Genomic DNA, 17,606 nt, shown 5'->3' on the forward strand with positions numbered 1-17,606 from the left:
TAAATTAAATCACACAATGAAATAATTTCTAAATCACTAGCTTTCATTTTCGTATCCAATTAAAAGTCGCCCAAATTTGTCAAACTTGCACTGCCAGGGAAGGTGTTTGTAATTTCTTTCACACATAAGTTATATTTTTGAGGAGGCATAAAATTTTATTGTTTGCCGATGCCAACTGAGATTTTGTTTGTTATTTTCAGAACACTTTGAATTTTAATCTACTTTGATTAACTTTAATTGTCGTTCTAAATCTTTTATAAAACGATCTGGAACCCGGCTCTGTTTCATTACTTTAATTTTATTAGCAATTGTTGTCTTGATTAACCTGCAACAAAAAATATTAGTTAAATGACCAAGTTTTAAAATAGTTATATAGGGAGACGATCAAAAAGTGATGTTAAACCACAGACTAACAGACGTAACGCTTCGAACAAATTTTCTAACAAAACTTCGTTTTATTGACACCCCTAAAACTTGTAAAAAACACTAGCATCACCTGGTGCAGTCTTTGCACTACGCAGAGTAGGTTGCTATAAATTTAGCAATGTTATAAATTTATTTGTTTAGGATATCTGACATCAGCGCCAGCGCAGGCGAGCGGCATTCTCGCGCAGCGACTGTTGTTTGAGTCTCGGCTTAAGCGAAAATTTGAAATGATCGTTTTTATTGACAATGGAATGAGGCTTCAGTGTTACGTCTGTTAGTCTGTGCTTAAAATTTCGAGAAAAAATAATGCTGAAAATTGTTCATTATAGTTTATTAAGTTTTCAAAAGAGTGAATCAAATTAATGATGCAGATTTTTACTTGCGGTGGAATAATCGCATCTTGAATTTGTCACCAGTCATCTAATTCTGCACAGTCTGGGCTCTACTGACCAATTCTTCTACAAGTCAAACATGCTTTCATACACTGTACCTTCCTTCTTGAATATTGCCTTGACCAGGGCCCGACAATGTCACCTTCAATTGCATAGCGTCACTCAACAATGAAGCAGTGAAGCTTCGGTTTCAACAGAAGCAGCACCGCTTCAGTTTCAAACTGGCTTCAGTCAGCGTCAGCGAAACGGGTTGCTCTTCATCATGACTATCAATTTCAAATTTCATTTATACTTTTCTATCAAATATTCAGAAGAAGGCCAGCAACTTTGAATGCAAATCAATTGAATTTGAGTAACATTTCCTACAATGCAACGCATATTAAAGTTGACCTAGTCAATGTCGACAAATCGTGCCTGACTTTCTACCGTCGTCAATTGAAACAGCAACCAACTTCAACTGAAGCTTGCTTGAAACGTTCTGTTCAACGGATGAAGCAAGTCACTTCATGTATGAAGCGAAGGTAAGAGAAAGTCCATTTCATTTCTTGTTTCGACGATGCCGGGCCCTGGCCTTGACAATTGTCCAAAATCACTGTAGAGTAGATTTGGCTTTCCTTACTGTGCTTATATTATCCTGAGGGAATCCTAATGCATGTCATCTGAACTAAACGAAGAAATGAAGTAGATCAATTAACTTCTTTATACATATTCCAACCTTTTTGACGTAGGACTACATCTTTGTGAAAACGAAAATAGAAGTGTAACGTTGGAATGAAAGATTTCAAATTCTAATAACTACTGAACGACTGTACGAAACTGAACAAAAACTGATTAAAACGATGGTTCTACAATTGATGAAGGGACGGTAGGGGAAAGTAATGAAAAGTTTTTTTTGAAAATGGTGGGGAAAGAGTGGAAAGGAGAGGGGTGGGAGGTTATTGGTTGCTACGCTTAAAAATATGTCGTTGTGACTCCTACCTTTTGTTCAATGGTAGAAGGTGCATGGGTCGAACCTAGCTATAATCTGAGATTATAACCGGATTCGAACCCACAACACCCGCCAGGGCGTGTGGCTCGCTGGTACCCGTGTACCTATGAACCACAGGGGCGCTGGACAAAAGGAGACTGCACAACTCCCCTTATTAATAGACCGTATGAATAAAACAGTTTGCTTTGCTTTTCCCGTGTAAATCTTATGGGAGAGTGTACTCTTTTATTCATACGGCCTAATGTAGCGACATGGGTTGGACTATTTTTAGACACAGATCGTGTCCAACGACAACTTGTTAAGCGTAGCTACCAATAACCCCCCTCCCCTCCCCCTCATTTTTCCACTCTTTACCCTCCATTTTCAAAAAACGTTTTCATTACTTTCCCCTACCGTCTCCTCATCAATTGTAGAACCATCGTCTCAAAAAATATTAATATATATTTGACCGCATTTCAAGGTCAAGACTAAAAACACGAGGTTTGGTCTAATTTATATGTCTGTTTATTTATTTATTTATTTATTTTATTTTTTTATTCATCTGGCCATACAGGCCTTCATGAATTGGATTGGATGGGGAAAAACCTCCTTGAGATGATCATACATCGCCCGCTCTCAAGCAGGCGTAAAAACCCCATCATCTTTAACTGACACATTCCAGCGTTACGAGACACCATGAGCAACCGTTTTTTCGAAGTAAATTTGTTCATATTTTACCAACAGTTTGACTAATATCTTTCAAAATAGGTGTTTTGAGATGCTATTTAGTAGTACTTTCTCAATACGAGGGCGAAATATTTATTATAATAAGCATCATTGAATAGTGGCGGAATACTTTTCGTTACGGGACACCATCGCAGAAAATGCGTATTCTGAACATGATTCAAACATTTGCAAAACTCTGCTCTGTTTCAAGTTTTTCAAAGTCGACATGTCCCGAACATTTTTAGCTGAAGGCAGCCTGAAACTTAAAATGTTAAAGTATATTCAGGTTTTGTGTTTAGTTTTTAAGATATAATAAAAATCATTTCGTTACGGGACACCATGCGCTGTTCGGCAAACGGTATTCTGCAAATGGTGTCCCGTAACGAAAAAAGTAAACTGCATTATATGGTTTATTTTCTCTAGATTTCTGTTCAGGCCGTCATATTTTCTATATCTGGTCTATATTCACTATATTTTGTAACAATAGTGTATTGATTTGGTGTGTTATAGTCTGGTAATAAGACATACGTAACGAAGTATATGTAAGGTAAAGTTTACTTCCAGGTAAAGAGAAATACCCATGTGAGAACTATACTGAAGTATTATAATGAAACGCTTGCCTAATCTTAGGGTTTGGACACATTAGTAATTAAAATGTAGGGGCGGTGCATTAATTATGTAACGAGTTTTCCCCATTGTTGACTAATCGCCCCCTCCCCCTATGTAAGATTTTGCATAATTTTGGCCAAAATAACAAAATTAAAAAATTTTATTTGAAAAAATTTAAAACGGTAAATAAGGTTCGTCTTGATGCGAAAGGTATGCTTTATTTGCGCTGCACGCCAAAATGGTATTAAATAGCAAATATTCGAAAATAAGGTACTTTGTTTTACTTCAGACGTATCAGTTAACGAATCATAACGCATAAATTTAAAAGTTTTTAAGCAACTCTACTATTTCATGCAACATTAACAACTCATGTTGCGAACTATAACTATAACATAAGTTGCTATAAAAGACTAGTTTTGCCTATTCTTTAAAATAACTTTGTTGTTAACTTGCAAATTATTCTACAGTCATAAAACAGTAATATAAAATATAAAAAAATAAAACAATTGAAAAGGGCCATGAAAACTTTCAAAAAAGAAACGCTAAAAAAAGTAGCTGAAAATGATGCCGTTCGAACACACGACACTTACTATGCATCTTGCAAGCTAAAAAATGTTCTCTGGGCTAGGCTTTCTTGCTAGTGTGCTCAGCGAAGCCACTATAATTGCTAAAAAAGCTGACTAAACAACTTTCAGAGACGGAATTCCAAGTTTTTAGACTATTCAAGTATTTTAATGATAAAGTATTCAAGTAAGTCGAAATCGGCGTTAGGTATAAATGTCTTTAAGACTTAACCCTTCTTCTTTATCGAGAGACTTTCATTCTTTTTCATTAACTTTTTTTTGTTTTCGGTTACAGTGGATTGTTAGCCTCAGGTCCCTATCTCACTGACGTGGCTGCCATCTTAAGGTGGGAGGAAGCCACTCTGTCCCCTTCACTGTTAGCCTACAGCAACCGAGATTGCGTACCCCAGCCGGCAACACGTGAACGTAGGGGTAGAAGTTAGTAAACAGAGGTTATGGAATGCACATGTTCACCCTTTGCCTGGAGCCACCCTTTGTCGAGAGGCTCTGCAGCTAGTTATTAGAGTACAAAACAATTAGGTTTATTTGTCTATTTTGGATAGGCTTTACGCGTACTTTATTTTGGTCACTTCTATTTGATTTTGCCGTAAATGTCCAAAATAACGAACGCGCAACGTCTGCCCAAAATAGATTACGGGGCTTGTACAACGATCCTACTGACTTTGGCAGCACCATCCAGTCGAGATTCGAACATACGACGACTGGTATCATATCTCGTTAGGTATTACTCATCAGGCATCACAACTTTTTTTGCGGTGTCCACCTTTCATATAATGTGTCCGTTTCTCTGTACAATGTCTAAAAAATATGATTACTAGGTATTGTTTTTGATGTTAAAGTATAAGTTTTGAACAAAATTTAGTAGTAGTATGGCTATATCAAACAGAGATACTTGTGTAGATATTGAATTTTAATCTTGAGGTGCCCGTCTTTACCGCACATTCCTTAATATTACAATATATTATTATATTGTAATCATATTTATACATACTTATAGTAAATACATATTTACTTGCCTTCGGTCATCAAAATAATAGATTTGTTATCGTCGATAAAGATTAGTTGAAACATGATGTGATAAGTGCTTTTTCATTCAATTACTTTTTGCGTTAAACAAAACGTTACGGGACACTATTTTGAAGCACCTATTTTATTTTACATAGAAATGCTTATCAAAAGTCAAGCACAGTGCGATTTTGATTGTACATATATGATTAAAGGAAATCCATAGTTTCAAAAAATTCGGATTTAAATTCTCTGGTATATGGAAATAAATGCAAAATTTTCGTTACGGGACACCATTACAAAAGTACCTGTTTTTAAAGGCCGCTTATCTGGAAAATGCTTTCATTTTTCAAAAAACTCTGTATGAACAAAATGTTACCCTAGTAATGAAACATGTTTTGACGATATACAGTTTTAAATTATTTTGGCTTAAAACTCTTGACAGAGAATTAATTGCAGCCTTGCCTAAATGATGAAAAAATCTATGTTGTTAACCTCCAACTTGTAAGGTGCATTTTAGCATGAATTGTCAATAAACAATATGGCAATTCAGGATTTTTGTAAGCTTTATAGTATGTTTGAACATACTACATACAAATATTTTTAATATTACTACTTTCAAAATTTGCTCTCATGGGATAGATGCGCTTGGAATGTGTCAACTATCAATACATAGAATAAGGAACGAGTTAAGCAGTGTCACCTATATTAATCAGTTGAAAATAAATGAGCCGAAAATGCACTTTTTTATTCATATTTTCAAAATCTTTTGATAGGATCATCTTCACAAATCACTTAACCATACATTTGATTCACACAAACATAATTTACTGGGTTTCCGACAAGAAATATGATGAATTAAAAATTGTTGTCCAAAAACGTACATTTTTCAGCTGTTGAAGGCAATCGCCACCGCGCTACTAACGAATCCATCACATTTTTCAGCACTGATTACAACCACTCTAAAAGTTAAGCACTCAATTGTCACATACCATATTATTCACTATCTTTTTTTCTATTATCTAAGGCTTTGTCACTAGCCGAAAGTTTTATTATTTTATGACAAAACTGAAAACAAATTCTGAATTGACGGAACCTGTTCACCAGTAGCAGCAGCTGCAGCAAAACTGATAAACTATCGTGTTGCCAAGACACTGTTTCGGTTCTGGAAATAAGAATTATAGGTTTGAAATTAACTGAAACCTCCAATGGTGAAAACGTGGTTTAATACTTTCAAGAGAAATGTATGTTCATAATTAATTTTTCTTTATTAAAAACAACAGAAAAGACAGCTTTTTCAATAATTTTCGAAGATTTTCTCAGTGATTTAATGAAGCAACGATGTGTTTCAATGTTATTTGCTTAGACAACACTGTTCTGAGTCGGACCGTGCGTACTGCTATGTTTACCTCTTTTGTTCTCCCACCATCCTTATGAACAGCGAGTGAGACGTCAAACTCGCAGTTTCCCATAAGAACACTAGAGAATAAAAGAGACGACGAATACCGTTTGGTGAGTGTATGCCCCGATAAACAATTTAGACAAATGGCATTTCACGCATCTATGCCGATACGCTATGCCGATTACGCATCAGATGCCGATTAGTAGGTCGCGGATAGGAACGCGAACTTACTGAATAGGGGGAACAGTTCGAGGGATTTTTTACGGGAACGTAAAAAAATTCAGATTTCAGGATTGCTTAAACAAGCACCTTGAGGGTGAAAATATGTTCGGTCTGATCAAAATTAGTTCCACCGCTCCAACTTTTAAAGCGGAAAATCAAAAGTTTAGCACAACAATAGTGTCTTCCAATGGTAACAGCTTGAAGAACTAAAGATAGCAAGAAGATTGGTATGCTGATATCCCCACTTAGTCAACCCATCGCTTGTAATAAGGTAAAACAATCAGTGACCCGCTTAGACTGCTTAAAACCGGTTCTTTACCCTAGTACATGTTTACAGGGCTTACAATACATTTTGGATCACACACAATTCAACTTACGACCAGGGATCCCACATATAATTCTATGTTTTTTGTTGAAAAAATCCGACAATCTGTACGGCGAGGAAAAATATCTGTGCAAAAATCTATCCAATGCAAAACAATGAGAGTGAAAGAGATAGAGAGTCATTTTTCTGACTATTTCCATCTCTTTCACTCTCATGTAAAAGCTATAAAATCTGTTTAATCTGTGTAATTTGGCGAAAATCTGTATTCTATGCATACAGATTCTGTACAGGCGATTTCTTTAAAATATCTGTTAAACACAGAATACAGTAATCCCCCTAATAAGGACGCCAATAGGTACTGCGTTAATGGAAACCGTGTTAATGGAGTCTACGTAGCATATGGGAATTGACTTAATTGGCAATTTTGCATTATTTTCCATACTATCTTGAAGGTGACAGTCATTTGAGTAACCTTCCCGAAGACCGCAATTTTCTAGATTGTCAGCAGCGCAAGATACAGCCTGTCTAAGCATATCACATATACACTAGCGCCACGTAGTGAGTCAGTTCTGCGCTATTTCCCATGCCATCTTGAAGGTGGTGGTCATTAGAGTAACCTTCCCGAAGACCGCAACTTTCTGGATAGTCAGCAGCGCAAGATACAGCCTATACAAAAATATTACATATACGCTAGCGCCACGTAGTGAGGTAATTCCAAAACACTACAATCCAACGGAAAGCCCTCAATCTGCTGAACAACTTTGTCGAAGACACCAACGTTCTATACGATCAAGATCACGAGTTATTCCACGTTGGAACCAATTAGGTCGATTCCCATATGCTACGTGGACTCCAATAAGGACGTTCGACCGCGTTAATGGAATCGTTCTTATTCGAAACCGCGTTATTCGGAAGGCTGCTGTAATCTATGAATGTGGCAACCCTGATATGACTACTATAAACAATTAATAGAAATCTTACGTACTAGGGTAACCTCTTTAAATTATTTTTAAACACATCTATGGACATAGAAAAATCAAAATGCACGTAGTATTTGAACCGCTCCGAATTATAGTGGTCTATTGACCATTTAGTTAATTTTACAGGAGACGCAATTGTCTAAAAAACTCTATAATAAATTCTATACAATTATTTTCTCCAAACCAAGTGTTCTAATGTGTAGTGTATAAAGTGATTCAACACGAGAATACATAAAAATCCCAACTTTTGGCAAAATACACGATTTATTCACACCAATGTACACAGACCACTATGATTTCATACATATTTTCACCGTAATCCCCAAAGCGTTCCGCAACATAGTGATCTATATCCATGGGATTTGTAAATGGCTGTATCTTGCGCTGCTGACCGTCTAGCAAGTTGCGGTCTGCGGGAAGGTTATTCAAATGACTACCAGCTTTAGGGCGGTATGAAAAATAGCGCTGAATTGTCTCACTACGTGTATACGTAATATTCTTATACAGGCTGTATCTTGCGCTGCTGACTATCTAGAAAGTTGCGGTCTTTGGGAAGGTTATTCCAATGACTATCAGCTTTAAGATAATAATATCAAAATAGTACAGAATTGTCTCACTGCTACAATGCTATGAGAAATAGTTAACTTCAACACTCAATTTTTTTCTCTACGTTAACTGCCTGTAAAAAATTAATGGTACTTCTAACAAGGCCAGAAAAATCCTACCAACTCACTTAATCTATTGATCTCAGTCACGTGAACACATTCCCAGTTATTTTCTAAATATTTTTCACGATTCATGAAAAATTGTATAATCAAAGAAAATTCGGTACCAACTTTTCAAAAGGGCCAATCTGCAAAATGTAAACAAACCCAGTGAGGGTTATTTTTTGCTGGACTAGCTAAGTAAAGAAACCCTCACTCGGTTTGTTTACACTTTGCAGATTGGCCCTTTTGAAAAGTTGGTGCCGAATTGTTGCATTTTTTTCACTAATTCTTTTAAATCGAAACTTGCAACAAATTCTTAACCCGGGTAATCGAGTCTAAAATCTTGTACGACGTAGTAGGTGAGGTAACCTCTCAGTTGGCCTCGAGGTACGATGCTGATCTAATAAGATAGTCGTCGTATATTCGAATCTCGGCTGGGAGGCGCTGTTAGAGTCAATAATCAATAGACCAAACTCGTGTTGTTAGTGTTTGACCTTGAAATGCGGTCAGGCATTAATATTAATATTTTTTAGAAACGGTGGTTCTACAATTGATGGAGGGACGGTACAGAAAAGTAATGAAATTTTTTTGGGGTGGGGTGGGGAAAGAGCGGGAAGGTGAGGGGGGGCTGGTTGCTACGCTTAACAAGTAGTCGTTATGACTCCTACCTTTTGTCCAATGCTGGAAGGTATATGGGTCGAATCAAGCTTCGATCCTGTTTGACCAAACAGCTGTGTACGGGTTCCAAATGGCAGCTGAGGCTTCTAATACGGAACGAACAAGGGAATAGTATAATGCTCGCAAACAGTAAGGATCAGTGAATTCCTTGGCGAGTCTAATAATAAACCCCAAATTTCTATTCGCCTTTGAAACGACATGGGAATAGTGATTTCTGAAGAACATTTGATCATCCAGAAGAACACCTAGATCTTTGACTACCGTTAAACTACTGACTGGTTCTCCAGATACGTCGTTGGAAAGATAAAACGATCAGCAATTTTATGGAGGGGACGAGAGAGCAATTTTATGGACGGCGTAAGAGGGGAGGCTTCTATACAAATGAAACACAAATCTCCTTAAAATTCGAGAACTAATCATACAAACGGAACCAAATTTGGCATGTTAGGGCTCTAGAAAGTAGGATTTTTTTCGATGGTATACTGAGACCCCTTCCCCGAGCAAAGTTCCATAACATAAAAATAGCAAAATTTGTTATCCTGTGATCAAGTTTTGATAGCAGGATTTAGTAAAAACTTGTATGAATTAAGTGACAACATAACAAAAATGATAACAAAAATCGTTCGGCATGATATCAAGTTTATACTACACTCAGCTATCAGTGATAGCAAATGAAGTCCAAATTTTGTTATCAAATTTCTTCATTATTGAGAACATATGTTGTTATCATGATGTTATCTAAATAACAAAAAAATCTTCTTTACCATAGTCTACTATATCGACATTTTGTCTCGGCTAACTGCCAAAAAACTAAAAATAATTGTTGGGAGTTACAATGGGGGCCTCGAAAAAACCTCCCCACGCGTTTATACTTATTCTACCGGAAGGGATTGAACACACGCCTTAGAGCACCGTATATGCAAACCTTACCTGTGCACCACAACTGCTCTTATATGTAACTGGGTTAAAAGCGTGTGTGCTTTAGCCAATTCGCTAATATGGCAGTGACGTTATGGTACTGCACGATCTCTTTTACACTCGCAGTGCTTCCCATATGAAAGTGTGCGAGAAAATTGTTCAACAGTCTTTTTATTCTTTCCATCTTCCCCTTGCGTCGCAGTAAATGGCTTCGCTGTCAAAGTGTCAACCATAGATTGAAGTCTGCTATAAATAGAAGAAAGCTTTGAGTATACCGACGAGTATTGTACAATCGTGGTGTTTTTTTCGAGTCAGTTACAATTTTCATTCTAATTCGAAACTATTATTAGTAAACTGGATTCAAAGAATAGAAACTTTACTACAAAACAGACTGACAGAACTCTGCTGGATTCCGGGTCATGCTGGAGTCAAGGTTATGAAGTAGCTAATCAATTAGCCGCTAACGCTAGAAACAATACACCAATTTCAACAGCAATTCCGGCAGAAGTCGCTATGAAAGAAAAGAAACGTAAGATCCAACAACATTGGGACAACCAGCGGTTTTCATTGCAAGACGTAAAACTGCGAAATTTGTGAAATTTGAAGTGAAATTTGAAACTACAAAATGGGTAGACTGCAGCTACGCATGTGATCAACGTATTCTAATCGGACTGGAAATTGGACATACGAGACTAACACATAGCTTTTTACTTAACAAAGACTCACCACCATTATGCGATTGTTGCGAAACCACAATTAACGTACGACACCTTCTCCTCGATTGCAGAAAATATATAGACGCCAAACGAACATGTAATATTGACGAAGTAACACTACAAAGACTCCTATGTAACGAAAGTTATAGTGAAGAAAAGTGATAAAGTACTTAAAAGAATGTAACTTGTACTATCAATTATGAAACTGTAAGGAAATAAACGCTAACTCTCTTTTGGTACAGGCACGAATGCATCGCTGATGTAGTGTCTAAAATTAATAAAATTGTATTATTGCGGATTTTTCACCAATTTTTAACGTCGAACGGTTTCTTCGACGACTTTTAGATTTTAAAAAGCTTTCTAGGTGATTTTTGAATTAACGAGGTTTTTTTACAGAATTTTTCGAATTACCATGATTTTTTTAAATGGTTTTATGCGCCATGTATCCCTCGTGAAAAAAAGATTCGAGTAATACACAAAAACCAGAATAGGAAAGTTTCAAAATAAATATTAATAAAAAGGGAACATATTTTCATTCGAGCAAGTTTAATTAGTAAAAAATTGTAAAGAAAATTTTCAAAATTTTATAACTTTGACAATTATTTAATGGCGAGCATGTTAGTAGGATCTCAATGGAATTTTCCGTTTTATTCTGCTACACAACAAATTCATGAAAGTAAATATTTTGTATACGAATCACACGCGTGTAAACATTTCTCATTTGATCTCGCATAATAACTTTGAGCTAAAACAATCTCCCAAACTAATAAACAACGCCAAAAGGCGACGGTGGACATCAGAGGGTTAATATATTACTTCTTTTTATTGAAATCGCAAAATTATTTGATAGTATTTTAACTTGTTTAACGTGTTTATTACGGATAACCTATCTTGATATCCGTGTACCATGTCATGTTATACAGAAATATTCATTAAATAACATCAATATAACATATTGAGTTATTCGTTAACAAAACAAGTTATCTTGTAGATATCGCTTTGTGATCAAACTTTGCTCGGGTCCCCTTTCAAGGGGGGGGTGCTCCCATACAAATGAAATACAAATTTCCTCATAAATCTAGAACTAATCAAGCAAATGGAACCAAATTTGGCATGTGGGGGTTTCTGGAGGTAGAGAGATGGGAGGGGGGCTTCCATACAGATGAAATACAAATTTCCTCATAACTCGAAAACTAATCAACAAATGGAACCAAATTTGGCATGTGGGGGTTTTCTGAAGGCATGTATTTATTTTATAATGGTTTGAGACCCCTCACCCCACAGTGGTAAAATTTTGAAAAAACGCGGACATTAGCAATTGGGTAAAAAATGCGTAATTTTTCAAGGGTGGTGTCTTCAGAGAAGTTTAATAATAAAATATAGCGCATCTTTCTGCACTATTAGGGTGAAGAAAAAAATTTTTTTTTTGAGATTATTTAGAGAAAACAAAAGTTCGTATCACCCTAATAGGTGAATTCACGGTCACCCTAATAGTGCAGAAAGATGCGCTATATTTTATTATTAAACTTCTCTGAAGACATCACCCTTGAAAAATTACGCATTTTTACCCAATTGCTAATGTCCGCGTTTTTTCAAAATTTGACCACTGGGCACCCCTGTGGTAGGAAGATAGCGACTCTCATACAAATAAAACATAAATTTTTGCGTATGTACCATATTTTCTGCTACAAGCGGTAAGCTGTGAAAGTAATTTAGTAAAACCTTCTTTGAGCAAGAGACAGTGAATCGACGCCGTTAACTTACGCGTTCTGGTTTTAATGTTATTTGTAACCAATGGCCCTTTTAAAGACCACAAGCGAGTTAAAGCAAGATTATTGAAACATATCAAGCTACGCATAATCATATTTAATACAATAATCTGTGGGCTGGTCATTCATTCTATTTCATCCTTTATGATGTACACAAGTGATTTAAAAAATCTCTATATCTCAATGGTTGAAGGCGTTGTATTTATGAACACGTATTTTCAAAGCTGTAATAGGAATGAATTCAACTCATTTAAAATACTCATGGCGCGCAATAAAGATCAGTGTTATTTTGAGTCTCAACGCGTAAGGACGTTTATATCACTGGAGACAGTATCCGAAGTTCCTCTAAACGGGTTTTGTGTAAATCTACAAATGTGACAAAAGCCACCATTGCATTCAATGAAGAATTGAATCTGAATATTTCGCTCTTCTCTTTTAAACATTCACTTGAACAATGGCACTTTCAGATTCCTATAAACATACGTATGTCAGAAATGCAGTTTCAAAGACTAATGAACTAATGATCTGATATAGTCCTACGTCACCCATTCGTACAACCCTTAGGGCTGTATACCTTGTAGTTTTTTCAGATCGTGTCCAATCATTGTCATAGTTGTGCATCATTTTATTTTATAAATTTGACACAATTTCCAAAAGAAAAAGTGTAAAAAGAAAACTAAAGTAATCGCACATTAAATTCCCCGAATCCCCCGAAATGGTGCAGTACGTCTACCACGATTTCATAGTTGTTCATTAAACAATAAATTTGATTTTTGGTATATTGGTACCTAGTATGAGCTAGTCAAATATCAAAAAGTATTGGTTAATGGACAAATGAGAAATCACGGTGGGCGTACAACACCACCAGCCGCCTTTTGCAGGAATCCTCTGAGGGAACACACCACAGAACGGTTTTGGACCGATAAAGTACCGGTTTTGGACTCTTCCCAGTAGAAGTATCGGCGTTCCACTCCGCAATGGCCAGAAACCCAATAAAAGTTTACTTGCTTCTTTTTTGTCACAGTGCACAGTGGCTCACGCCCATCTTAAGATGGCAGCCCCGTCAGCCAGGTAAGGACCTTAGGTTAACAACCTACTGTACCCGAAAACAAAAAAAAACCGAATTAATCCACCTAGCGGTGTGACCTAGCCTTTCTACTGCCACAATAATGATTTTTTAATTTCTCAGGAACATCTGTAATTAACTTGACTAAATTTTTAAATATCCGTTCCTTATTTTTCAAAATCCTTATCCAAAAAGAATATCTGAATTTGAAAAAATAACTGAGTAGAGCATTAGATATGAAAAACGTAAAAGAGAAATTGGGCTTTTTCTTAGTTGGTGCTCATACATGCATATGAGCTAGAATAGGCGAAAGAGAACTTCCCATAGCTGTTCCATTTATTTGCTGGTAAAATTTGTTGTTGACGAAGCGGTATATTAATTTTGTGCACTTTCGGTTGCCCGTAAATTTTAGGGCAAGTAGCGGCATTGGTCAAGCTACTTTCAATACAACAACAAATTTTACCAGCAAATAAATGGAACAGCTATGGGAAGTCCTCTTTCGCCTATTCTGGCTGAAATTGTGATGGACACACTGATAAAAGCAACGCTTGAAACAACGACAACCACAGTTCCAGTCATCAAAAAATATGTAGACGACCTCTTCCTTCCAACATCAAATTCAGGAGACAATCGACGATTTCAACAAATACCACCCCAGCCTACAATTCACGTGCGAAGAGGAGAAAGACAACACCCTACCATACTTGGACATGCTGCTGATTCGACACCAGACTATCAGTTCCCGATGGTATGCCAAACCAACCGCCTCTGATAGGTTACTAAACTATCATTCGTTCCATCCCACCAATCAAAAAATCAACACTGCGATTAACTTTATCACACGCGTGGATGGGCTTTCTACCGACTACACAACAGAACATAAATATTCCATAATAGTAAAACACCTCAGAAACAATGACTACCCCAAAAGCCTCATTAACAGATGCTGGAATAGATACAAACACAAAGCAACTACAATTCCTACAACCTGTATACAACCCAACATAACTTACAAACCGTTTCCACATATAGATAGTTTATCTCCCCGTATTGCACAAATTCTGAAAACAGATTACCCCGAAATTCGTTTAGCATTCAGCACCAGATATAATGTTGGCATGCTACTCCCCCGATTAAAGATACCATCCCAAGTAAACTAAAACATAACGTAATTTATGTAATATGTTGCCAAGATTGCTCAGCCTCATACATAGGAATGACAACCACGCATTTAAAAACAAGACTATCAGGACATCAAACAATCATAAACAAGCTAAACAAACTAGGGTAATTGATCTTGAATGGACCTATTTAGCGCTTTTTAACACCACCACTCGCACTCCTGCTCAATTTACTCGTCATTTATAAATAATATGTGGTGATGTTACTATTAAGCATAAGCATAAGCATAGGATACCGTATGTGGTGATGTTACTATTTGTTGGAAAGTACCACCTTTTTTCTACATTATCAGTACTTTAAAAATGTATTATTGATGAAACTTTTATTAAATATATCGTTTTTTGCCAAAGCCTTTTTTTGATCTTGAATGGACCCAACATGATCTTGAATTGGACCTATTTTTGATTTTGAAATGGACCTAAATTTGAATTGTTATAGTTTCTTGCATGTAAATGAACAAAATAATAACAAAGAATTTTTTTTTAATAGTACAACTATACTACTGTTATTTATTAATAGGACACAAGGTTGAACAGCTTTTACCTTTCTTATACTCTGTTAGAAAGGTATGAAAGTCGGTTGAAAAATTTGAAATCAGTCACAGTCGCCGAGGGTCTTATTTTTATGTCAGCCCAACAATTGAACAATGTTTCAGTGACTTGATATGCGTTATGTATGTATCTGTGTGTGACATTTGTATATTGGGAATTTATTATTACCTGTTGTTCAGATATAGTTGAAACGATTTCTACGTCATAAAAAAATTATGTCGCCTATTAGTTTCAAAAATTTAAACCATTCATTAAAAATATGTAATATAACTTATATTAAACGTAGTTTATCAAGTACAGTGGGGTTCGAGTTTTTATTTAGTGACTACATATTTCGAAAGGTCAGACTTTTACTGACGTAGGACTACGTATTACTGCAAAGTATCTAAAGGTTTGCGACAGCCTCTGTCGAACATTTTGAATATAAAACCGTTGCAATCGTGAAAAATTCGTTAATTAGTGGTAATTATTCAATTTTTGACACATTTATATGCAATTTTTTCAGTTAAAAAATGGTCTAGATTTTGCCACGGTTTCGATTTTGGCAACATAGGCGACACGCATTTGTTGTCAAATTCGAAAGCATACTGTAAATGGTGCTTGCAAAAATTAGACTTGGTAATTCTACTAGGTTTAAAGGTAAGGTTAGATACTAGGTTTTAATTTTAAATGATAGTCGATGAAGAACTGTACCAGATAGAAAATAGGTGAACCTTCCTATTTTCTATCTGGTACAGTTGAATATTTTAGATCTCAGGGTCACTCAATTTCGGTGGACAAGGAGGTATTAATTTTCTCACAAGTCTGAGGGGAGAGGTGCTTAAAGAAAACTTTACATCCCCTAAGAAAAAAAATCAGAGGGTTTGTGTATAAGATGCAACCACGGATGACGTAGTACAACGTTAGTCGGGTTGCATGATTTTGAATATTTTACTAAACTGATTTTTAATCTATCTGTCAATCGATCAAAAGGTGATGTGAAGTCAACCTGCTTACTTATCGGCGGAATATAAGGTCTTTGCAAAATATTTTTTAAGTTTTTGACACCCCAAGTTTTTGTCAAAGGGGGGGGGGGCCTTTGGAAATTGGCTTCAAAAATCGGGGGGCTAAAAAAAATTTGTAGGCTATGAGTATAAAATCAATTGTCCGTGTGCTCTACAGCCTGAAAAACTCGAAAAATGAGTGTACTTAACACTTCTAGCACGAAACTGAAATGGAAATTCGAATTCGGAGTTTCCGAAAATCGTCCAAAAAAATTCTCTCGTTTTTGTCTTCTTTTCGTACATTTTTGCATGGAAAATAATAACGTATATATTAAAAGCAAGAACAGATTTGGTTTTCACGCTTAAACTTTAAATAAAAATGCTTAAAACCCATGTTTTTTGCTCGATTAAAAAATTTACTTTGTTCCCCCCCTTCAGTGGCCCAACACCGGAAGGACAAAAACTTTATAAAATATTTGTAATGGCCTAATTTTACTTCATTCTGAGCCTCATAATTATTTTAACTAAACTATTTAGAAAATTATCAAATACAATATTATTTTTTTAGGCATATCCAGTTCGAAAATGGTCCAGATATTGATCGAAATTTTATGTTTTTTGCACCATATCATTATCCAGGCCTTTACCTAATTTCTAAATCCGCACAGATGACGCACAGATGATTTTATTGCCAAACCGGATAGTTTTGTAGGATGGTTGGGCATCACAAAGTTTCACGAGGGTGAGGAAGTTGACGTTCTTAACCATCAGAAGTGGCTGCTCCTTTTTACTCAGACGAGTCTGATTTTGTGACTACAGGATCCGGTTGAATTTTATTGGCCTTAGGGTTTTCGGTCAGCGCGCTAAAGGTGTTTTGAAGCTTTGGTATATGCTTGATTAACGTGTTTAAACTATTTCTCATCTGAGTTTTGTCAAAACTTAAACTTACAGCAAAACTTTTTGCTGTATTTATATGGAAAATACAGGACGTTATTTGTCCAAAATTTTGATTCCAACCATTTTTACGATGTTGCCTGTAGATAGTTAAGCAGGGATAACCACTTTAAATAGAGTTTGGAATATTAGCTTCGTAACTCAATTCGAAGTTCCAATATTAGAGTTTCCTATACAATAAAGCTATATACAAATCTTCAGAATTGTATTCTCAAATAACTTGTTTCATTCTTCTGAGCATTACTTTTAATGATACAAGAATTGTCCCGTTTAGCATAATTTGGGATTTTTTTACATAAGGCGAACAAATTGGGAAAATTTTGCTCTACTTATATAGATTACTTATATAGATTATATAGATTACACTTTTGCTTCGTGCTAAAACATATACGTAAAATCCAATTAAAAAATTTAAGTGTAACAGGTTTTGTGCTAAATGCCAAT

The 17,606-nt window shown here is 35.9% G+C and overlaps 1 protein-coding gene across 1 annotated transcript in view; it reads right to left on the minus strand.

Annotated features, from left to right (window-relative positions):
• Positions 1-213: 213 nt before the first annotated feature.
• The window catches only part of LOC128735967 (cilia- and flagella-associated protein 45), a 345,167-nt gene continuing 327,774 nt past the window's right edge, over positions 214-17,606 (minus strand). Inside the window, exon 6 of the mRNA XM_053830451.1 lies at positions 214-325. Coding sequence (XP_053686426.1) covers positions 214-325 — 112 coding nt within the window. The remainder of the gene's footprint in view (positions 326-17,606) is intronic.

The sequence above is a fragment of the Sabethes cyaneus genome, chromosome 2 (genome assembly GCF_943734655.1).
Source record: "Sabethes cyaneus chromosome 2, idSabCyanKW18_F2, whole genome shotgun sequence".
Classification (NCBI taxonomy): Eukaryota; Metazoa; Arthropoda; class Insecta; order Diptera; family Culicidae; genus Sabethes; species Sabethes cyaneus.